Raw genomic sequence first — 24,451 nt, forward strand, 5'->3', positions numbered from 1 at the left:
TCATTCACATCATTCCTTCACATATAGCTTCACATAAAACTCATTCACATCATTCCTTCACATATAGCTTCACATAAAACTCATTCACATCATTCCTTCACATATAGCTTCACATAAAACTCATTCACATCATTCCTTCACATATAGCTTCACATAAAACTCATTCACATCATTCCTTCACATATAGCTTCACATAAAACTCATTCACATCATTCCTTCACATATAGCTTCACATAAAACTCATTCACATCATTCCTTCACATATAGCTTCACATAAAACTCATTCACATCATTCCTTCACATATAGCTTCACATAAAACTCATTCACATCATTCCTTCACATATAGCTTCACATAAAACTCATTCACATCATTCCTTCACATATAGCTTCACATAAAACTCATTCACATCATTCCTTCACATATAGCTTCACATAAAACTCATTCACATCATACCTTCACATATAGCTTCACATAAAACTCATTCACATCATACCTTCACATATAGCTTCACATAAAACTCATTCACATCATACCTTCACATATAGCTTCACATAAAACTCATTCACATCATACCTTCACATATAGCTTCACATAAAACTCATTCACATCATACCTTCACATATAGCTTCACATAAAACTCATTCACATCATACCTTCACATATAGCTTCACATAAAACTCATTCACATCATACCTTCACATATAGCTTCACATAAAACTCATTCACATCATACCTTCACATATAGCTTCACATAAAACTCATTCACATCATACCTTCACATATAGCTTCACATAAAACTCATTCACATCATACCTTCACATATAGCTTCACATAAAACTCATTCACATCATACCTTCACATATAGCTTCACATAAAACTCATTCACATCATACCTTCACATATAGCTTCACATAAAACTCATTCACATCATACCTTCACATATAGCTTCACATAAAACTCATTCACATCATACCTTCACATATAGCTTCACATAAAACTCATTCACATCATACCTTCACATATAGCTTCACATAAAACTCATTCACATCATACCTTCACATATAGCTTCACATAAAACTCATTCACATCATACCTTCACATATAGCTTCACATAAAACTCATTCACATCATACCTTCACATATAGCTTCATATAGGACTTTACATATAGCCTCATTCATATATAATAATATAACAATACAATAACACTCATATAATGCCCTTCATGGCCTCAATCATAATACATTCCATAAGTAGACACCTCCACCATAAGTGGATCACACATCAATCTATCAAAATTCTATATCAATTCTACATTAACAATGAAGTTAGGCCAACTTACCCTTTTCCAAAGCCACAATCATCATTCCTCAACTCTCCAATAATTCACAATAGATAAGCATAGCTAATAATAAAAATCAACTATTCAACTCCATTTAAGCATAATTCTATCATCATTCAATCACAAACAATAATCCCACTTCATATGCCAACTTTTGGAAATTTGCAAAGACATGGGTTCATGGAATTTCCTTTCTTAAAACCATCAATAATAACATAAATTATCATTAAAAACATTTAATGCAAGAACCCATGCTAGAATCAAAATTAGGATTTTGAGTTTTTGAACAACTTTTGAAATCTTTTGGATTGACTCTTTGATTGAAGAAGGAATCAAAGATGAAGAGTCCCCATACCTTATTCTTCAAGAACCAAACGAAATTAGAGAAGAAATCAGCAGCCACCATCCACCCTAGCTCCATCTTTCACCTTGAGCTTCCATGGGGTTTTGAGAGAGTTTTTGAGAGAGGGAGGGTTTCTTTTTACTTCCTAATTGGAGTGATTTAATATGGAAGAATTTTGGTCAAAAGGGTTTTATAATTTCTAGGAAATAATATATGTCATTTGGAAGAATGGTCCAACACTTAAAAAAAAAAAGAGGCGGGTGAACAGTAATCTGGCTACTGGAATTTGCATTTTCTGCCGGACAGATTTTACGAAAATGGGCATAACTTCTTCGTCCGAACTCCGAATGAGGTGAAACGAAGTGCGTTAGGTAGCTAACTCAAAGGGCTTTCCATGGATATATTATTGGCCACCCAAATAATTTGTGTGCTAGGAGATATGACCCTCCAAAGTAGACCCTCGAAAAAGGCTTCACTTGGAAATTTCGGATTTTGATACGGTTGCTCTAAAATTTGGGTTAGACCCATTTCCCACTCAATTTGACCCCCTAAACAAGAATATGAAGTCGGATTTTCGAAAAACGAAACGGATCTTTTTATATACAGCTAAACAAGTTTCCGGTAACTTCCGAAGCACATTTTTAAGAACTTTTTGGGTCAAATTCAAATATAATCATTTCATTAAGTTCTCGACTCCAAACTCACATGTGAGGCTCTAGTTTCACTCTATCATTTTCCGGGTCGTTACAGCTTCACATGAGAATTTATAAAATAATACTTAAAATCTATCAGTCATTAAAACTAAAACACTATATTATCTTACATACAAGATTACGTAGCAACAAATATTAATAATGTAAAGGAAAATGAAAATTATTACATCTTATCATTTATCCTTAATAACATAAGCATAAATTAATGAGTGTAAAAATACATATCAGGATCTGTAACATAAGCAATGATGTGAGTGAGCCACTCAACATGAGCAAAATACATAAATATTTAATTGTGAAGAAGAAGAGGTTCACAATTTTCGTTATTTTAAAATGAGAGGAATTCCCTCTATTTATAAACAACAAATGATAGTGTGAACAAATGTTTATTGTGCTTTATCGAAAAGGCTACAATTATTTGGAAAAGTTGCAACCCTTTGGAAAGGTCATAACCTTTTATAAAAGTCACAACTTTTCATAAAAATCGCAACTCTTCATTAAAGTCGCAACTTTTCATAAAAGTCACAACTTTTCATAAAAATCGCAACTCTTCATTAAATGTCACAACTTTTCATGAAAGGGGAAGACTATTTTTGGAAATAAATAAATAAAAAGGGAATTTTGATATGTGGTGACGCCACGTAGGCAGACTTAAGGTTCTCTTTTATATATATATATATATGATATGATTTTATATATCTCGATAAACACTATAAATAAAAGCATAAAAAACTCACATCGAAAAAAGTCTAAAAAAAATCTCAATACTCTCATCTCTTATATATCTTTAGAAAATACTTTGCTTCGTCTATAATTCTTGATGGACCGAGTGGCTTGATCTCGACCCGATCCGACCCGACCCGACCCAATTAGCCTTTAAAACTTCAAATCAACGCAAATTGTCTTCTACTAAAGTTGCTTCAAAACCCTAAACCCTAGACGCTTGTTTTCTCTCCTCTGTTGTACCATCACAACAATGGCTAAAACTTTGAACGAAGAAACTGTCAAGAAGGTCATTCGTCAGGTTAGTATTTCTGGGTTTTATATGGTTTGCTTTCAATCTCACTGTATCTTCTATTGTCATCTGATTATCTTTTTCCAACCAATTTTCCATGAAGGTTGAGTTTTACTTCAGTGATAGTAATCTCCCAAAAGATGGGTTTCTCAGGAAAACTGTGGAAGAAAGCGAAGATGGGTGTATCCTTTTTTAACCTTATGTACTCTCTATCTGATTGTTTACTCAATTATTTTTGGGTCCATGTTGATTTTGTTTGCCATTTGTACTAAAGATAGAATTTTAAACCAAAACAAATGATGAAAAAGACTTAATAGAGTTATTGAGGTCTTGGAAGAATGTTGTTGATATTGTGAATAAGTTGTTTGTTGAGAGGAAGTATATGCACAGGAATTGTATGTTTATAAACTCAACCAACTATGGAATTGTATGGTTGTCACTAGAATGTACTTGGGACTTAATCAAAGGACTTATAGTGGTAAGTTTAGCTTCAACTTATTTGACATTTCTGCTAAAGATGAAGTCTTTAACCTTAAAAATTATTCCCTTCGTTTCGATTTTTTTGGCTTGATTAGGAGTTTTGAGGGTCAAACTAACAAATGTTGGTACATAAAAAGTATTATAAGTCACAATGATTAACAATTAAAATATTTAGAAGTATTTGAAAAAGTTCCATTAAAGAAAATATCCCTTCACTGTCCATGTCCAGATAGTAACTAAGACAAACAAATTGAAACTAAGAGAGTTTTAAAAAGTATAGGTAGAATCATTGAGGTATTGGAAGAATGTTGTTGATAATGTGATCAGTAAGTTGTGCAAGTCTTTTGAAATCCAGTAAGTATATGCACAACATCAAAAGGATTTGTACGTTTTTTGAACTCACCTAAAATATGGTATTGTATGTATTTCTGAATAACTCTGTTGGTGCCAAACCAGATATTGGAGGAGAGCTCTAGTAAGTAGACTAGCAAAATAAAACCAGCCAATTTTCAAAGAATCGTCATCATACTGGGTACTGGAGTGAAACGGATCCAAATGGATACTAGGGATTGTTTTGTTATATGTTTGTGTGGATAAAATGTATTGTTGCACTTAACTACATCTTTATAGTGGTAAGTTTAGCTTTGATATGTTCATTTTCACGGATGAGGTCTCACTTGGATTTGGGGGTGGCAAAGCCAGAAGATATATCAGATGATACCGTACAAGCTGTTGCTGAAGCTTTAAAAGCTTCTTCTTTTCTTAAAATTTCGGAAGATGGTAGGTTCCTTGTTTGATTTTGCTAATTAATGTGTTGTTCTCTCTGATCACTTAGTAAATTGGCTGATTGTACTTGGTTTTTATTTTAGGGAAGAAAGTTGGTAGAGTCAGTGAGCTTGCAAAGCCTGAGGAGGTTATTGAGCAAATTGATGTAAGGACGATTGCTGCATCCCCTTTGGAATACAGTGTCAAGCTGGAAGACGTGGAGTCTTTCTTTGGTCAGCATGGCAAGGTAATAACTGTAACTTTGCTCTTGCCTTACTTTGCAAGTGTTATTCTTGCCTTACTTGTGATGAAATTTGGTATCTTTATTCTATTTGTAAGACTGATAACTATTGGTTAAAAGGGAGAAAAGAGAGATTGTGTGGGGTTATTCCTTGTAAAGAAACATTTTCTCCACTCTCTGCCTGATGAGCAGCTATGGGAATTGTTTTGGTGTTCCAGTACATTTTATATAGTATTGTTTGAGATATATCCTTAATTCTGCCTGACCGTTGTGAAGTTTGCATTACTTGCATTGATATTCCAAAATGGTACTGCATGAAAAAAAGATTAGCCAACATGGTAAAATGTGTGCTGCCAATCAATGATTTTTGTTTGCTGCTTCTTTAGGTTAACAGTGTGAGACTGCCTCGTCATGTAGCTGATAAAAGGGTGTTTTGTGGCACTGCTCTTGTTGAGTTCTCCAATGAGGAAGATGCGGTTAACATTGTGAAGCAAAACTTGGTTTATGGAGGAGTTGAATTAGAACTGAAACCAAAGTAAGTTTTTTTGATGAGTAAGTTAATTTTACTAATGAAGATAAAACACCAAGAACAACACTTATCTCTACTATCCTAGAAAAGCTGGGCTGTGATCCTATTATATCTGTAATGATTCCATGAAATCCAGTATTGCGCCAAAATTTGAAGGCAGTACATCTTTTCTCAAGTTATATACTACGCTCTTTTACTTTGAAATATCTGTGGTTCCTTTCCAACCAATTAGTTTATATAATGCAACGAGGGATAGTCTTCCAAATTTTCTTCTATGTCTTCCTCATCCTCTGGTTTTGCAAGCGACACAAAGCTTGTTATACATTGGCTGAAACCATAGTAATTTAAGAGTACAGTGGTGTTTTTCTGTGGTGTTACTTCCTTCAATTCTATGACAATAGGGGACATTTTGGTTTGTACGTTATTTTAGAGTTGACAACTTCTAGTGGCATATCATCTGTATGAACAACTAACATTACAAACACTTCTCATACATTGGTGGATTTCTGCCTTCAATGATTTGTCTATCTTTGAAACGAAAACATAATTTTGGCTATGAGGAGTAGGGGAGAGGAGCTGATGCTGCTTTTCTTAGAGACTCACTATGTGGGGGCTTTTTTGCTCTTGTATAATCTATAGTTTTGCTTGGTTGGCTAGGCTTCCTTTTGCAATGTTGAACCATATGTACTAAAGGACTGCTGCACCAATTTTACATGCTCCACCTGTTGCATTTTGTTTCACCCTTTTCCATTTCTCAAAATATTACTGGTTTCGGTAGTAGGAAAGGTCCAAGCAACAGCAATAACATACCCCGTATATTCTCACATGTGAGGTCTGGGGAGGGTGGGGTGTACACAAAACCTACCCTACCTTTGTGGGGTAGAGGTTGTTTCTGATAGAGCCTTGGCTCAAGTAAGTTGTTTCTCAGAACATGTTTGAAAGAAATGCAAGAGTCAAAAGCTATAAGGAAAATATTGAAGAAAGAAAAGTACCGACATTAATAATATAGACATTACCACGTAAAAGGAACAACAATCATAATTGAATTGAAGAATAAGATAATACTAGCATAATAATAATAACAAGAGTAAGGGAACAGAGTAGGTGGAAAGGTCCAATCAAATAAAATTGAATACATTAATACATAGTACTACACATTTTTTGTACTTTGTTTACATCTTCCAACCGTTATTTTCAATACATGTATTTGTTTCTCAAACTCATAATGTCTTGTTTTAACAAATCCAACACTCGTTCAATGGAATTTGCCGTGGGGGGATGGGATATTATTTATTTTGGCCTCCTGTGTGCATTGATGGGGAGTCATTGACGTCACTAGGGCTTAGTAATCTATGGTGTATAATCTATTAATGTTTGTTCTGGGGAACTATGGATCTTATATTCTAGTTTCTTTTGATCAAGAAATCAATCTGCAGTCTACCCTTATGATCAACTGCAGCCTCTGAAAATCGGGATAATGAGTCCGCTCTTCATCCTTCCCCACCTAAATGCCAGACTTTGTTCACTTGGCACACCGCTCAAACTTGTGAATTAAGTCATAAGTCCCTCAATCTTTGCAATTTGAGCTAAACCCTAGAGGCGGGATCTTATTTTCTATTTGTCTGGGCATTGCTGTCCTAGGGGGTTCATAAGTTATAAAATGTGCTCTTTCGATTTAACATGTCCAAACTTTGGCTATGTAGCCTGGTAGCTCACTTTTAAGTAAGTAAATAAGATCTGTTTTTATTTAACAATCGTAGATCATGACCATGACTTGATTCCAGTGGGATGATGTCTCATTTTGATGGCCACTGCTTTGAACTATAAGTTTTCATTGTTTTAAGCTGTAGTTGTTGCAATGAATTCCTTTTAATGATTCCTCATAGATACTGCTGATCTGTGGTTATTCAGGAAAGATTTTGATGTTGAAAGAGCCATTGAAGAGAAAGAAGTTGAGCAAAACCATCCTCGTAGTGGTCCAAATAGTAAAAATAATTCTAATTCGGAGCTAGAGTGAGTATAATACTTCTGTTAAGTAGTCCTTAATAATTTGGAATTCTATTAGCATGCTAGGCATGTGGTTAACTCAATAAATGTGATGGTGGCAGCTATCCAAAGGGCTTGATCATTGCATTTAAGTTGAAGAGAATCTCTGCTAAAAGCTCTACAGAACAGAATGGTAATCATGAACTGTCTACTGAAAGTGCAAGTGCTCCTGAAACAGGAGGCAACAAAGATACAACAAAAGACAATGTTGAAATGACAGATGAGAAGGTACCAGAAGGTATTAAAGATGGAGACAATGATGAAAATGTTGAGAAGGGTGATAAAAAAGATGCAGAGGATGGAAATGGGGAGACTGATGTTCAGAATCCTGAAGTTGCCGAGAAATCCATGGACAGTCCAACTGAAGATGATGAGCAAGCTCCAGCTGAAGAAAAATTATCCATTGCTGCTTGCAAGGATAACAAAGATATTGTTATGCGTGAAGACTTGAAGAGCGTATTCCAAAAATTTGGTACTGTGAAGGTAATATTTCTCCTTAATTATTCATTTGATACTTCTTCATTCTAATTATATATGCATTATTTTGTTCTATATATGTTTTTCCTTTGATAAATCATTTTGCTTTATATATATGTTGTTCTTAGGGTAATTTCTTCATATTATTTATTGCTGTTTCTTTTTTATCCTTCTGTTGGATTAGCAAAATGAATGTTGTTGTTTTCTTCCTGCTTGGATAAACTCTCTTTGTGCCTATTAAATCAGTTGCAATTGTGGAACAGAAGTATTAGCAATCCAAATCTATTAATTTACTTGGGCAGTTTGCTGGGATTTCATACTAAATTAATGAAATTGTTATAAAATTTATTTTAGTTGCATATTTGTGTATTAAGGACACAAATACCTTTCTCAAAGAAGTTAGAGAATACTTGTGTATTAGAGACATGACACCATATTTTTCTGTTTTCTGTCCACATTTCCATAATGGTTGTTTTTCCTGGAAGTTGTTTAAGATCAGGATATCTAGGACAAATAAAACTGTAAATGCATCAGGAAAGCATAGTGTGACATTTGTAGTTTCATGGGTTTTCTTGTGCAGTTCATCGATTTCGCGATTGGAGCAGAATCAGGATATATAAGGTTTGAAAGTGAAGGGGCTGCACAGAAAGCACGTGCTGCTGGTGTACTTGCTGAGGAAGGTGGTTTGGCGGTGAAAAATTTCATTGCTGCCTTGGACCCTGTTACTGGTGGGTGCTTTTATTCTATATCTAGAATTGCATTAATAGTATCAATCGGCCAATGTTTATTTGTGCAAATAAACCTTTGTTTTTAACTCCGCACTTCAATTAGCACAGTTTACTTTCTTTAATTTATTTCATTTTCATTATTTATATCTTATCCTTTTGTGTGTGAATCGCCTCTATAACAAGATAGTTACTTGTGTGTTACTTTTTAATCAGGTGATGCTGAGAGGGAATACTGGACTATGTTCCGTAATAGCCAGCAGGAAAAACGCCGTGACTTTAAAGGGAATAGGGGAAGGTAAGCCTTAGCTGTCATAAGGTTATTCTGCTGCATTCTTTCTCAAAAAAAAAAACATGTTAGGTTATATGATCCCACTAAATGTTGTAGTTTCTGGGTTCGTTCAAAGCATATTAGGTTGTTAGGTCCAGTGTGTTGGTGCTTAATAAAATAAACTCTTTGTATCGTCAAGCTCAAGTACCCACAAAACGAAAATGAAAAGATGAAAGTGCATGCATCAATGAATGTTGAGATATTCTATTATGATGAGAGATTACCCACTTGAATGAGTGATGTAAAGCCACAACTGAGAACTTGTTATGCCTTGCTTGATACTATTGTTGTTGTTCATGAACATAGGGGAGGAAGGTTCAACAGAGGTGGGAAGCATTCGCGTGGAAGGGGAAACGATTTTGGTGGACGCCCAAACAAATTCCAGAAAACTAGGTCATGAGGAATTCTATCTTTTGTACCATTTACGATGAATTCTCTCAACTTATCTTGTTCCACATTACTACGATGATATACTTCCATCATCGTAATGTGTTGCAATTTTGTGCCTTAATTTATGTCACAATATCATAAAATAGTTATGTTTTACATTTTCAACGTTCCTTAGTCAAAAGTGATATATTTACTTTTAACATTGTTAAATGTGTCTCCATGCTTTTTTGGGTTGGGTTCTATATTAGGGCATTTAGAGGAATGGGTTCACTATATTCACTTGAATAGAAGAAAATCAATCTGCAAAGATATTTTTTTTATACTTGCATCACTAGATTAATATTTAAGAGTTCTGTGTTTAAATAAATTTTGACCAAAAGATATGTAGTCTCTTAACCACATTCATATGAGAAGTACTACCATTTATAATATTTTTTGGATAGTTTAAGAATATTTAAACCTAAATATTAGAATATTAAATTAGTCCAATTTAATTTAACTTCCATAAATAGTTAAATTAACTCTTGAAAATTGAAATGTGAAGGTAAAACTTGTGTTTGGTTTTGATTGAAAAGTGACAAATTAAATTGCTTTGTAGAATCTACTGACTTCATTTTAATTAGAGATTTTGTAACCTTTTTTTTCACTTTTTTAAAATATAGGTTTAGTGATATTAAATACCCATATAATATGACTTTAGTTTTGGAAATATTTTTTGTATTTTAAAATTAAAGAACTAAAATAAATTTACTCATAGTCATCGTTATGAAATTTAAAAAAGAAAACAAAATATTTCCATTGAAATTTTTTATTCATGCCATATTCCAAAAGGGGAGAATAAATGAGAACAGTTCGGAGAATCTGTTGGGCAGTACTTTTCTTTTCAGTTGTTGCATGTGGGGCAGTACTTAAATTAGACAAGTACAGCCTAGGATCAAAATATAGATTAGTTCGATATTTTACCATTAAAATTTAGCTATTTAAAAATTATATGATGAATATTAATATAAATTATAATTTTTCATATATCAATATGATTTAAAAATGTACACCTCTCTATTCTGAAGATAATATTTTTCTCATTCTTGAAAGTCTTCTTTCATAGATAATCAATTGTATTCCTCTCGCTAGCTATTCTGAGTAAGAGGGGGAGGACTTGATGTGACTACTATTAGACCTCCAACCCCAAAATGTCGATCAATATTCATATCGTTTGATTCTTAAAAAAAATTATGACAAGTATTTGAAAATAGTAATCAAATTTAGAGTTTCAAATCATTAATAATAAGATTAATTTAATAATATACATCTCTAATTAAATTTGTTTAAAAAGAAACAATCCTTTTATACTCCCTCCACTCCTATTTATTTGTTATCAACTTATCATTTTAGGTTTCACGCCTCTTAAGAAACTAAGTAAGTTTACCGTTGTATCCTTATTTAGTGTATTCTTGAGTTTAAATTTTTCAATAAATGAACATTAATTAATTTACTTTGATTAATTAATATGACTAATGAACATATTTTTTATGCATTGATTTTATGAAATGATAAATATTAAGAGGCATCTATTTTTAATAAGAACGATATATATAAATATGAAAAGAGTAGTAGTAACTAGTAAACAACATTTGCTTTTTGTACATTTTTGTCAAAACAAAACTGTCATATTACGCAAGTATATGTGTGTTTATGCAATTTTGGGAAAGCTAAAGCAACTATATTAGAAAAGAATATTCTAGAATGTACAAAAGTGTCATTTCACAAGAATCAGATATGTAAGCAACCCTAGCTCCTCCATCCGTTTATATTTCTCATATAAATTATCCTCTCTGCCTCCTTCACTTCATCATCACTTTATATTATTCATATTCTTTTTTATGGCTTTCTTATTTTTTTGGTTTGAGTTTAACAATGTCATAAAACTTGATGTTGATTTGATGTATTAGATTCATTTTCGACCACGGTTTCTCTGTATAAGAATTTGGGCTTATGTAATATGTAAAACATGTTATAGATGCCCTTTGCAAAGAGGATGGTTTCTTGCCTCCTCTTCGTTGTTTGCTCGAATGATGGAGGGATTTGACATTAAAAAATAGTGTGTGGAATCCTCTACATCATATGTATTGATCCTAGACGAATAAACTTTGTCAAAAATAGCATGGTGAAATAAATAATAAACCTTGTTTGTTGTATGCTCAGCAACCCTCCTCCAAGAAGAAATACATGACCAAGGAGATCCGACTGTTGTGTGCTCAGTAACCCTCCTTCAAGAAGAAATACATGACCAAGGAGATTCGACATGGTTGAATTGGATCTACAACAAATTTTGTCTAGTGAAATCAATTCCTTTAGATTTACTAGGCTTAAATTATGTAATATCTCAAAAAAAAAATTAAAAAATGGAGAAATATTTGCGTTGTTTTTTAAGGACGATTACAACTTGTTTGGATGGTTGTTATATGTTGTATAGTGTGCTGTATTATCAATTTAAATATAATACTTTGTTTTGATTGTTACTTAAACTTTGTTGTTTCGTATAGTTTAAATTCATTGTTAGGTAACAACGAAAAGACTCATTTTATGTAACATTAATTTTGATATTTGACATTATATAACGACAAGAAAAATACAATAACAATTCGTAACAACCATCCAAACAAAGTGTTAAAAGAGTGATTTATGGAAAGCCATATTGTTTTTTTGGTTAATTTGCTAAAGTTATATATGTAGTGTTAGTCTTGCATTATTACTGAAAATTGTTTGTTTTAATTTCTCCTTATATCTATTAGTACTAAATTTCTTCCTTTAATGATATTTCTTATAATAATTCTGCAACAAATCCTCTCCAGATAACGTTTGATCTGTGAAAGAAACTTGTATGAATCAAATTTAGCAAAGTAATTGTCTTTTTTATGTTATCTTATAGTACTCCTAATATTTATCCATAGTACCATCAACAAACATCTTGGATAAGTTTTTATTGCTATCGGTTTTAATTTGGTTTAGTTATAAATTATTAAATTTTGACTCTCTTTCCCCAATCTTTTATACTGATTATAAATTTAACAAAGCGCCATATTTACTGACTTTCAAATTAATAACAAATCTACGTGGTTATATAAGTAATATTTTTGTAAGTACGAACTACAATCAAGCTTTAAATAATTATATAGTTGTGCAAGTTAAGGTGGAACAATTGTATTTATGGTTGTATTAAACTAATATGAACAAAAAAAAAACATTATAATTATTTTTATTGGCAATCTCGTGTCTTATTTTTTAATTATAAAATACTAAAGTTTGAGACAAGTTTTAGAATTTAAAATTGGACAACAATTATATTTTGGGTCAAAAAGAAATCTGAAATAGATTTTGAGAATCTCTCAAAATTTTATGATCAAACAAATATTTGAAAAAATATATATTTTTTTTAAAAAATACTTCCAAAATCTATTATCAAGCTAAATTTAGGGAAAGAAGTGGGTACAAATTAAAGGAAGGTATTTTGACTTTGTTGGGAACTCTCTTTTATAGAACAATAGTTTGTTTTAATTCAATTTACCTTTTGAGTTTCAGATAGTTTTATTAGTTCTATTCCTCTCCAAATTATTTCTAATTCCATTTGTTTTAACTCCAAATAACTTCGTTTTGTTTTTAACAAGAAGTCATTGAAAATGAAACAAATGCATTTTAATATCTCGATGACTAAAGTTGTTAAAAATGTGATCGTTAACTTTGCCGATTTAACGTTATTGGAAATATTCAATTCTTCACCAATTTATTCATCAACAATTTACTGATGATATTTTATTCGTTGAAATTTTATCTTGATAAATAAGATGCAAAATATAAAATTTTAAAATTCAAGCAATTCACTTATTTAGAAATATATATAACAAAAAGATAATGTATCATTCTGTTTATTAGCATTCCAATTTAAACCGTTATAAACCACTCTATTCAAAATTGGCCCAAAAAAGCATCAATCAATAATTTAAAATTTTTTATAGTCAATTAGTTGGACAAAATTACACATTTCTCAGTATGATATTTTGAAAAAAAAAAAAAATGCCAAAGAACCACTTTAAATTTTTAGCACAATTTAACGTATTAGTGATGATTATCTTTTAATTTATTATGCTAATAAAACTGCAAATCATTGAATGGTTAGCTCTCAGTCATCATTCTTAAGTACTTAAGCCATACTACTGAAAAAACAATTTTGTGATTTCTCAGTGGGAGAAAATAAATCTCTATCCTTCATGGATTAGAGTTAGGAAAAAAAGGTTAGTGGGAGGTAATCTCTTTATTTTTGAGTAAAATTTTTAAGTGTAAAATCAACAGACATATAAAATTTAGTGTTGTTACGATTACATGTTTTGATTTGCATCGATATCTATATTTTTATGATGTGAATTTGATATGACATAAGAAAAATTGTCCTTTATCAATAATCATTAGTATAATATTTTTAATAATAAAATAAAGTTCAAAATAGAGAGCAATTAGAAGAAATGACCTTAAATCTTTGTGTAGTAACCCTTGATTAAATCGTTTGAGATTCATAGGTGAAAGAAATCGTTTGATCTATTGAAGAAACTTATGATATGCTATCTTTTCAATAGAAAAAAAGATGTTTGTGTGTGAATCGACTGAGAAATGACAAGCTTAACACAATTTTCTTTATCTTTTTTCTATACATTTGAATGTTTTAGTTGAGTTGATTGACATAATTCATTCTTTTCTATCTTCTCATTATTCGTCTCTATCCGAACAAAAATCTATTAACCTACCTAAATAAGATAAAACAGCTTTCATTCCAACCCTTTAGATGAAGCTTCTTTCTTCGTACAAATGCTCGAGGTGAAAGAGACCTTCTTTGCTCCCACCTCTTTTACTACAAGCATTTCTCAGAATTATATTTTAAGTTTTTAAAACTAAATCTAGCTGTCCTTGAAAAAAGAAAATAATAATAAATAATAAAAAGAAAAAGGACTTTAAAGTGCATTTCTTGGCAAAAGCAGGTAGCAAGTATAAACTTGCCCGTTGGTATAGAAAATATTTGAAAATTTACCAAACATAAAACCAATCTAACGGCTGAGATTATTCCGCACACACATCATCCACCGTTGACTCAGTCTCACTATTTTTTTTGAAACCATAAATCCTTATAGGGTTTTCGAATAACTTGTCCGCCCTCTTTAACATTTGAATTCCTAAAAGACCGTTTTTTTCCTCATTATTTTCTTCCAACAAAAACACACCCACTTCTCTCTTTCTCTCTCTAGAATTTCTCTCACTAAATTTCATCACTTCATTTCCAGATCTTCAAATTCGTTTCTGAATTTGTTTTGTTTTTTTTATCGTGTTTGGGATCGATCTGCAAATGTGTTTTGTTCTCATTATTCCATTGGTTTGGTTGAATATTTTGAAGTTGTGTTCGGTAAGTGCAGATTTTCGTATAATGGGTGATTTTTTTATTTTTTATTTTGGTTTTTGGGTTTGATTGAATTGAATTTGTCTTTTTTATGGTAGGATTTGTTAATTTACGATTTCTTGGTACTTGGGTAGTTGTGAAGTTTGAATTTTGTTGTTGTTAAAAGATGGTATCTTGAACCCTAATTTGATCAGATTCTTTTGTTTGATCATTTTATTAGTTTCTTTTTGTTTATCTTGCTTTGGGATTTCTGTTGATTTTGCTGATTTTGGTTGTGTATATTTTACCTAAATTTGTCTGTTTAATTCTTACTGAACCCTTTATCCAGTGATTGGTGGTATCAATGAAAACCTATGTTGGTCGGACGAGTCAAATCACTGTGATACCACCAATCACTGTGATTTTGGTTGTGTATAGTTTTCCTAAATTTGTCTGTTTAATTCTTACTAAACCCTCAATCCAGTGATTGGTGGTATCAATGGAAACCTATGTTGGTCGGACTCTTCAAAAATGCTGACGGGTGTGTGTTGGATCCTTCAAGAGTAGTGCATTTTTGGAGGATTCGACATGGGTGGGGGAACATTTTTGGAGAGTCTTGAGCTACATAGATGAAAACTGACTGTAGTTATTAAGGGTTCTTATTTCTTTAATATATCTCATGCTTTGTAGCACCATTACGTTGTGATTTGCTCTGACCTTATCCTCTCATTTTGTTGTAAGATCAGGTAGGAGAGCCCACATCTTAGGGTGGCATATAATGAATTGGGGAAGACATTCTGGAGAAAATTATCGACCTTTGGGTGTTGGGTTATGCAGATTTGTCTTTGTGTCAAACAACCATGGAAAGTGATAGAATCAGCACTCCTTCAGATGGCACTAGCAGTAGTTACCAAAGAGTTCGTCCTTTGCATGGGTAATTTTCAAAGCACTGGACTATTGCTTCTTTCGTGTCATATTTTAAGTGCCATTATGTGATTTTGTGCATTTTTGTTTATTGAATTTTTTCCATGCTGTGTTACAGAAACTCTTCAGTCTTTTAGTGTACAGGACATTAAAAGGCTATTAAGATGAAATTTGAGTTCAGATATAGTATTTTAGTGGACAGAACATTAAAAGGCTATTTAGATGAATTTTAAGTTCAAATGTAGTCTACTCTGGTAAATCTCACTCAAATAGTCTGTGGAATGTTGAACTACTCACTCATCTGGTGCTAATGTTAACAGGAGAACTAGCGGTCCTACGAGACGTTCCACAAAGGGGCAGTGGACTCCTGAAGAAGTAAGTGGGCACTTCCTCGGCCGAGAACAAGTCGAAATTTTATGCATTCAAGTTGCTAATTTTTTAAACATATTTTTGTTTCCTTTTTACTTGCACACAAACTTTTCTTTTTCTCTGTTGGGAGAGGGTGGAAATCCATTTCTAGAATGGGAACTTTTTCTCAGGTTGGAATGGTGGTACCTAATTAAAATTTCTTGTCTGTGTCTATGAGGTGTAGGTCCAAGTACAAGTAAAAAAGGGAGTGTAGCATCAAATTATGATGAATCCTCATAAATCAGAATATATTAGAGGATTCATATCGCTGCTTTCAACAAGTTTGGCATTGTGGTATAGTTGATTTGTCCATGCATTTAATAAAAAAGAATCCTACTCTGAGAGGCACTGGTTGATGACTACTAGCTGCTACATATTTTGAAACTTTAAATAGGTTTAGGGTATTCGTTTCATAGTCACAAAAATATCTAAATTTGTATGATTCCTCTTTCTGGGAATTGTTTCCTCAAAAAGTTAGCCTGGGAATATCCGTTGTTAATAAGTAACATAAATTAATCAATGTAGATAAGAAAATACTGATATGTATAGCGTGTGATAAAAAAAGATAGGCATCCTATAGTCTGTATAGTTACCATATTATGTAGGAGCTCAAAAGAGATTATCAACATTGTGTCTTTCAGTTTGTCCAAAGAACTAGTAAGTATAAACATACAAACTTGTGTTTATGTGTTGCAGCTACTTAGCTCTCAAAACATCTTTCATTCTTTTACTTGTACCACATAGGAAGCAGGCAGGCATAGTGATATATTTGGGGATAAGTGTTTTTGTCCACTTTCCTACCCATCAGCTGTATATAGCCTCCTTTACTTGTATAAATTTAGCAGAAGAATATCTGGTTCCCCCCCCCTTTTCTCCAAGAGGTATATAGCAAATTTCTCTGGATCAATACATATCAATGATACCCAATTTGAATCTGGTGATCTGCGTAATGGTCAAGGATTTAATTTGATGGATATGTCACTATGTAGGAAGAACATCAGAAGTGTTCTATGTGCAAGATGGCTATTGATTGGGCGTCTATTTAAAGTTTTATTTGCATCAGTTGTTGACTTCAATGTCCTTCTGCAATCCCTATGTTTTGATTTTCATTTTATACATTTTTACATGTGGTGGAGTTTCATCAATTTCAGTATACATTTCAACTTTTTTGTTTTATATTGCTAACCAAACATAAATCCTTTTTTCCTTTCAGGATGATACTCTATGCAAAGCTGTCCAACGTTTTAAGGGGAAAAACTGGAAAAAGATAGGTAAAAACACTGCCTCATCCTGTTATTTATTAACCTAATGTGCTTTACATTCGTGGAGCATACTGCTGATCTTTCACCTTTTACACAAGATGCTGTTGGCAATGTTATCTCACCACTTTAACAGGACTATCTCCACAGTTGGATTGATAAAATATGTTATTTCTAAGTAGATCACACTTGAGGAGACAGTAAAGCTAATCTGATGCTTATACAATAACTCGAGTTTTTTTTGGATGAAGTGATCAACTGGTCATTTTATGGACACATGAAGTAAAAGTTATTTGTCAGTTTCTGTAAAATGTCAGTTCCTGTGAACAGAACTGTTTCTCTAATCATCTTACACTCAAACTCTTTTGGTGACGTGTGCATTGGTGCTTCTATTTGTCTTGACCTACTATAATGTGCTAAGCCATAGTTTCAGGACAAAAGACCTCATCTACTTTTATGCTTAGAGTCAACATATACTTTGAACGAAAAAGTCAATTTAGTTCAAGAAACAAAGGTCCCAACTAGGGTAGCTGTTGAACGTGTTGGACACAGTTACTGGTTGTTGAAGATGGAATGAGTAAAAATAATGTAAAAGTCTCTGAAAAGTTGGCCCAAAAGCATCTTCTTATCTCAAATTTGGTCAAGCCTGCAGAAATCAACATTTCCTTTGGGTTGGAAGTTAATCAAAGCTCTAGAATAAGACCTAGAGGTCCTCCTAGGGAGACAGTTCTGTTTTAAGAATTAGGATATGGTGTGTTTATACTTGTCGAGTTCTTTGAGATTCACCGCAGAAATGTGCTCGAAGGAGCTTTTAAAGAGAATAGGGTGAAACTTCTCTTTTAATGAAAATTCTCAGTGTTTTCCATTTGACAGTAAGTACCCACTTTTTTGCGCATCTTAATAGCAGCACTAAGTCAGAAAGACAATTGTTCTGGATGAGCTAAACCTTGTCTGTTTGGAGCAACTCTAGCTTGGGATTCACCGGCTATTGTCTTCTGCATCAACTGTTCATTGCTCACTTGTTAGTCATATATTTGTGACACCACCATAAATCGTTTGCATTGGGTTAGAGATGTTCTAGTTAAATGAGTTTTCCTTCCCACTTCCCAGTGTGTTTAACCTTTCTCCACTATCATTTTCCTTAGAAATATTTGCTGGATTATGATTTTTGAGGCATCCGTCTTTCCCTGTTATGATATATATGCTGCCTTTGAATTGTTTTACCTACAACTGCATTTGAAGTTCTATGACACATGCAGTCATTATAGGAGAAATTATTTATATAATATCAGCTTATTGCTACTTCTGCATTTGGGAATGTACTGATTTGAGAAGTTTACTCTGTGCAGCGGAATGTTTTAAGGACCGGACTGATGTACAATGCTTGCACAGGTGGCAGAAGGTTCTTAATCCTGAACTTGTCAAAGGTCCATGGTCTAAAGAGGTAAATACATATGCTTGAATAATACATGGTTATGTGGAACACGCAGCATCCGTGTATTTTATATTGCTACTAACTATTTTACTTCTTGACTTCCAGGAGGATGAAGTCATAGGTGAATTAGTTAAGAAATATGGCCCCAAAAAGTGGTCCACCATTGCTCAACATTTGCCAGGACGTATTGGAAAACAATGTAGGGAAAGGTAAGCAAGTTGATTCTTTTGTTTTCCTAAATGGTATACATGTAATGTATTGCTTTTCTTTTTTTTTACTTAAATATGGTTTCAGTTTTCTCCAGATTTCTTTTGTGAATAAAGTTTCGAGAGCTTGTGAGTTTTCAACACTCTAATTTTTCTCATTCAGTTTAAATGAGAACTTTACACTCCAGATGAGCATTAATTTTCTTTTATACCTACTTAATTGCTGTTTTCCATCTAAACCCTTTTCACTAAGTGCTAAATGCTGTTCATCAACTAATGTTTGGACAAATCCCACTAAAATTTAAGATATGTATGTCAATGGAATCCTTGCCAGTGGAAGAATATAGAAGTTTTGTGGTGTCATTTGTGTTGAATTTTCTTTTATTTACCATAATTGAAATTAAGTGACAATTTCTCCAAGAATGAAACTCATATTTCCACTTTTATTTGTGAATATGTTACAGTAATTTTTAAGAGTGATCTTTTCAGGTGGCACAATCATCTAAATCCTGGAATAAACAAGGAAGCTTGGACTCAAGAGGAGGAGATGACTCTCGTTCATGCCCATCAAATTTATGGGAACAAGTGGGCGGAGTTGACGAAATTTTTACCCGGAAGGTACTTTGAAGCTGTCAGCCACTCTCTTTTATAGAACAAGAGTTCTTTTTGGTTTATTTTTCCTTTTGAGTTGTTACACTGAGAATTCCTTCACTATTTTATATGACATGTAAAGATTTTTCTATGATTTTTCAGGACAGATAATGCCATTAAAAATCACTGGAATAGTTCTGTCAAAAAGAAATTGGACACATTTTTGACATCAGCACCACTTGCTCAGTTCCCTGCTCTGCCTATTGTCAACCATCAGAATCAATCAATCCGTTCTTCGATAAAGTTGCAACAGAACAGTGAAGATGATAGTGTTCGTAAAGAAGGAACAGAAATGGAGGAAGTTTCAGAATGCAGTCAAGGTTCAAATCTTGCTGGCTGTTCCCAATCTACAAGTGATATGGGTAACACATTTGCACATACAAGAAAGGAGGGTAAATTGCTGGAGGATTCAAATTACAGGAAGGACCCAAGCGCCAGTTCAGCACCGTGTTCTGAATACTATACCCCAGCCTTTGAAGATATTACTTTTTCAATGGAAGAAGTGCCCAGTGAACTTGCCGAATCCGAGCATAACTTTTCACATGACTGGGCAACATCAATGGGAAAAGATTGGCAGTTTAATCCAGATGACATACCTAATGTTTCTCCTCTGGAGTTGATGCAGGATTCTTCAGGTCTCTTCATGCAGTGTCTAACTGGTACTGAGAATCATGACATGGTATCCTTTCCACAGCAAAATGGAATGAAGTTCGAAACGACTAATGATGGAAGCATGGTTGTCGGATTACATCAGCCGAATGAAATGTTTACTTCTGTGGAGGGTTTCAGGATGGTATACCCTGAGGCAGAAATTCCTCACTGCTTCCCTTCGGAAACTGGTATGAATGGTGAAGATGAAACTGCGGGTTCTTTGATTTATCAGATCTCTGAGGGTGGAAATATGTCCATAGAAAATTGCAATCCTCTCTGTTCAGATGTTATGGGAACTTCATCCTGTCAACCATGTTCTGTTCCTTCAGAGTTTTCTTCAGAGCAAAGCTCATTCATGTTTGGTATTGCCTCAAATCAGTTTCATAATCCTTTGCATCCAGCTCATGAGTCCCAGACAAGTAAATGTGATGGTTTTCCATATCCCATTGAATCTGATAGTCCTTGTGACAACATAATGGATGATCCTCTCCTGAAAGACCAACTGGATCAAACAAAAGATTCTGTACAGCTAGTTTCTGTGAATGATTTTGGCTCAACTTCTTCAAATACTATTCAAACATGTCCGATGGTAAATGGAAATTCAGCTGTAAAAGAAGAGAAGAAGGATGGGGGAGCCTTATGCTATGAGCCGCCTCGTTTTCCGAGCTTGGATGTTCCATTTTTCAGTTGTGATCTTATACAATCTGGTACAGATACACAGCAAGAGTTCAGTCCTCTTGGCATACGTCAGTTGATGATGACTTCTGTGAACTGTCTTACTCCATTTAGGCTGTGGGATTCACCAAAAAGAGATGGTAGTCCAGATGCCGTCTTGAGAAGTGCTGCCAAAACTTTCACAAGTACACCTTCGATATTAAAGAAGCGACACCGTGATTTGGTGTCACCTTTGTCAGAAAAGAGATGTGGAAAGAAGCTTGAAAGTGATCTCCGTCGAGAATCATTTTCTAATCTGGCTAAGGATTTTTCTCGACTAGATGTTATGCTTGACGACTCTGCAAATGAAAAAGCAATGTCTTCCCTAACTAAGGATCAAACTGTGGAACTTCAAGCTTCATCTGAAGATAAAGAAAACATAAATCCAACTGAAGATGGACGAAAGGAGGAGGGCAAGGGATGCAATGGACATTCGAGCTGTGGAACTTCTGGGAGACAGTTAGATGGAGGTGAAGTCCACTATAAAGTTCAAGGAACAAGGGAGGGCAAAAGGATTGGAGCCAATGATGCAATTGGAAAGGTGAATCAAGTCATTTTGTTTCCTTTTGGCACCACTTTGTGTTTTCTGAGAGTGGTGGTGGTATCAATATTAGCATTATCATTTAATACTCCCTCCGTCCCATTTTATGTGAGGTAGTTTGACTCGACACAGAGTTTAAGAAAGAAATGAAGACTTTTAAAACTTGTGGTCCAAAATGAATGATAGAAATTTGTGTGGCTATAAATCATTTCATTAAGGGTAAAATAGACATTTTAAAGTTAAATTGCTACTTAATATAAAAATGTGTCATTCTTCTTGGAACTGACTGAAAAAGAAAGTAAGTCACGGGATAGAGGGAATATTAAATATGTGGACTAAAATTCAATGAAAAATTTTCACAATCAAAAAACTAGAGCTCGATGTTACGAAATTCCTTCCTTTCCATACAAGATCTTTACTATCTGTATTTCCTTTGTTCCATTTTTTTCTAATGTGCTGGTGCTCTACAGTCTTCTACTCTTGTTGCATGATACTGTAACATCTTTTATAGTCAATCTAATTTTGGGTTGATGTTTAAAATTCTTGCACAGTTTAATGTGGTTATGACAACTGCCTATGCTGATTTACATATGCTTGCAAGACCCATTCAACTTATTCGACAGAGAATTCTTTAATTGGAAATAACTTTTATGCTTTTCTTGTTTCAGATAAAACAGCCTTCTGGAGTTCTAGTTGAACTGAATGCAAGTGATCTGTTCTTTTCTCCTGATCGTTTTGGAGCCAACTCTGACAGAGCTACAAATCTAAGCAATAAAGCTCTAGGAAATCAGTATGCTAGACGGCTCGAAGCTGCATCAAACCAAGGTTCTGTTTCATCTTCATTTGAGACTTCATGTTTCTCTGTTATTTGCTCTCCTCGTATACGTGGAAAGAAGGATGGAAGTAGTTTTGTTATCACTACATCGATGCAATCTGCTCCCACATCAACTGGCTTGGTGAACTCAGCTGAGACTTCAGGAAATGGAGTTGGAGCTGAGACTGTAAGCATGTAAGATAGTTGCTGTTCTTTTTATATTTTTTTTTTTTTTTTTTTCCAATACCCCTTTCCACAGCATTTCTGTCCTGCAAAATTAACGGCCCATTGACCCTGTTTCTCCGCAGATCTGGAGAAACACCTTATAAAAGGAGTATTGAATCTCCTTCAGCTTGGAAATCTCCATGGATCTTCACCCCTTTCCTGTCAAGCCCGAGACTTGATAATGAACTTACTTTTGAGGTAAATAGGATTTTGGAGATTACATTATGCATTCTAGGATGAGACTAATATCTTTATGTTTGCTCTTTTATTCTGTTCAAATTCCGGGCTCTTATTTATGTACTTTGAAACTTCGTAGGATCTTGCCCTGTTTATGAGCCCAGGTGACAGAAGCTATGATGCTATTGGATTGATGAAGCAATTGAGTGAGCAGACTGCAGGAGCATTTGCAGATGCCCAGGAGGTCTTGGGAGGTGATACTCCAGAGTCGATTCTACGGGGGAGGAACTCCAAAAACCAGAAAGCAGATGAAAATCCTTCTCTTTTGTCAGCAAATGCTATGGTATGTCCAATCCCCAATGTCAAGATGATTGCAAAACAATCTTGTCCCCAGTTATGATATATTTTTAATATCCTATGCTAATTTATATATGTGTTTTCACATGTCATCACTATGCAGTTCCATTTATGTGCTTTCAGATATACTAACTATGCAGTTTTTCAGAAATTCTAACATCTTTGCCTCTCAATCTTTTTATATTCCCATGGGAAATGAACTTGAGAGGAAAATACTCTTCCTTTTTAGTTTGTTCCGAAAAGAATGACACCTATTCTGTAATCTTCTTAACTTTAAACTTCCCATTTTATTCTTAACGACATTCATATCCCTAAGAATGTCATATTATTATTATGACCACAAGTGCTAAGGAAATGTTAGGCATGTGCCAAAAGTCAGTGTTTTTTTTCTCAAATTCTGTTTCTAGTCACACATCAACATGAAAAATTAGGAATCTGCTCATCGGTTAATTTACTAGTCATGAGAGTTAATTGTAGACTGAAATTCTTAACTTTTCTATTATCTGTTTATTTGCAGAGTGAGAGGCGTACGCTCGACTTCAGTGAATGTGGATCACCTGGAAAGGGAAAAGAAACTGAAAAATGTTGCTCAAGCAACAACAGCTTTTCAAGTCCTTCTTCCTACCTCTTGAAAGGCTGCAGGTAGCAGCAGCAAGTCCTTTCAGGATGGGTGGAAATTCTTGCTGTAACATATATAAGATTTGATATACTTGTGTGTATTTATTTATTTATTATTTTTGCCTTATACAAATACTTGTCCAATTGTTTGTCAAAAGATATGGATTAGATATTATCATTTCATTAAACATTATTCTGCTTAATCCCATTTGCTAAATAAGAAGTCTATTTTTGTACAAAACCCCCTCTTGAAACTTTTATTTTGCAGGAAGCAATGATACTGCAGCTAGGGGATTGTGTAGCAATAGACTGAAATTGCTTGTACTGACATGTTCCATTTTAGTAACAAGTTTTAAAAATATATGATTTGGATCATATGGTTGTGTTACATGCCACTATGGTTGACCTTCCTTGAACTCACCACGGAGTTTTTAACTTAGTTACTTAGGTTCTGGAATTCCATCTCTAGTTGGGTTTTTCATTGAAAAAATGTGGTGTGGGTTCATATAGGCTCCACTTTGTATTAAGCAACCCTTTGCACTGAAACTTGTCCTTTTGCACATAACGTCTAATTATTCTTGATAAATCAAGGGGCAGATGAATAGCAAAATATGCCGCAACACTGTAGAAGCAGCACAAATCTATTTGTTATTAG

At 33.7% G+C, this 24,451-nt stretch overlaps 2 protein-coding genes across 2 annotated transcripts; both read left to right on the top strand.

Annotated features, from left to right (window-relative positions):
• The first annotated feature begins 3,290 nt into the window (after nt 1–3,290).
• Nucleotides 3,291–9,597, top strand: LOC102588675 (la protein 1). Its single transcript, XM_006366148.2, has 10 exons — nt 3,291–3,422; nt 3,517–3,595; nt 4,524–4,673; nt 4,763–4,905; nt 5,286–5,434; nt 7,340–7,441; nt 7,537–7,957; nt 8,532–8,679; nt 8,893–8,974; nt 9,314–9,597. The coding sequence occupies exons 1-10, from the start codon at nt 3,375–3,377 to the stop codon at nt 9,405–9,407; spliced, it is 1,416 nt and encodes a 471-aa protein (XP_006366210.1). The 5' UTR covers nt 3,291–3,374; the 3' UTR covers nt 9,408–9,597.
• Nucleotides 9,598–14,580: 4,983 nt separating this feature from the next.
• On the top strand, nt 14,581–23,999 carry LOC102589000 (myb-related protein 3R-1). Its single transcript, XM_006366149.2, has 12 exons — nt 14,581–14,843; nt 15,563–15,750; nt 16,061–16,115; nt 17,362–17,419; nt 18,757–18,851; nt 18,948–19,051; nt 19,538–19,666; nt 19,802–21,605; nt 22,274–22,614; nt 22,728–22,842; nt 22,961–23,164; nt 23,696–23,999. The coding sequence occupies exons 2-12, from the start codon at nt 15,677–15,679 to the stop codon at nt 23,822–23,824; spliced, it is 3,108 nt and encodes a 1,035-aa protein (XP_006366211.1). The 5' UTR covers nt 14,581–14,843; nt 15,563–15,676; the 3' UTR covers nt 23,825–23,999.
• Nucleotides 24,000–24,451: the final 452 nt, after the last annotated feature.

Source organism: Solanum tuberosum, unplaced genomic scaffold (assembly GCF_000226075.1).
Source record: "Solanum tuberosum cultivar DM 1-3 516 R44 unplaced genomic scaffold, SolTub_3.0 scf00618, whole genome shotgun sequence".
NCBI lineage: Eukaryota > Viridiplantae > Streptophyta > Magnoliopsida > Solanales > Solanaceae > Solanum > Solanum tuberosum.

Coding starts and splice junctions, on each gene's coding strand:
- LOC102588675 (XM_006366148.2), top strand. CDS start 3,375: ATGGCTAAAACTTTGAACGAAGAAACTGTCAAGAAGGTCATTCGTCAG. Junction 3,423..3,516: donor TCAAGAAGGTCATTCGTCAG/GTTAGTATTTCT, acceptor TTTTCCATGAAG/GTTGAGTTTTACTTCAGTGA. Junction 4,906..5,285: donor TCTTTGGTCAGCATGGCAAG/GTAATAACTGTA, acceptor CTGCTTCTTTAG/GTTAACAGTGTGAGACTGCC.
- LOC102589000 (XM_006366149.2), top strand. CDS start 15,677: ATGGAAAGTGATAGAATCAGCACTCCTTCAGATGGCACTAGCAGTAGT. Junction 15,751..16,060: donor AGAGTTCGTCCTTTGCATGG/GTAATTTTCAAA, acceptor TAATGTTAACAG/GAGAACTAGCGGTCCTACGA. Junction 18,852..18,947: donor AAGGTCCATGGTCTAAAGAG/GTAAATACATAT, acceptor CTTGACTTCCAG/GAGGATGAAGTCATAGGTGA.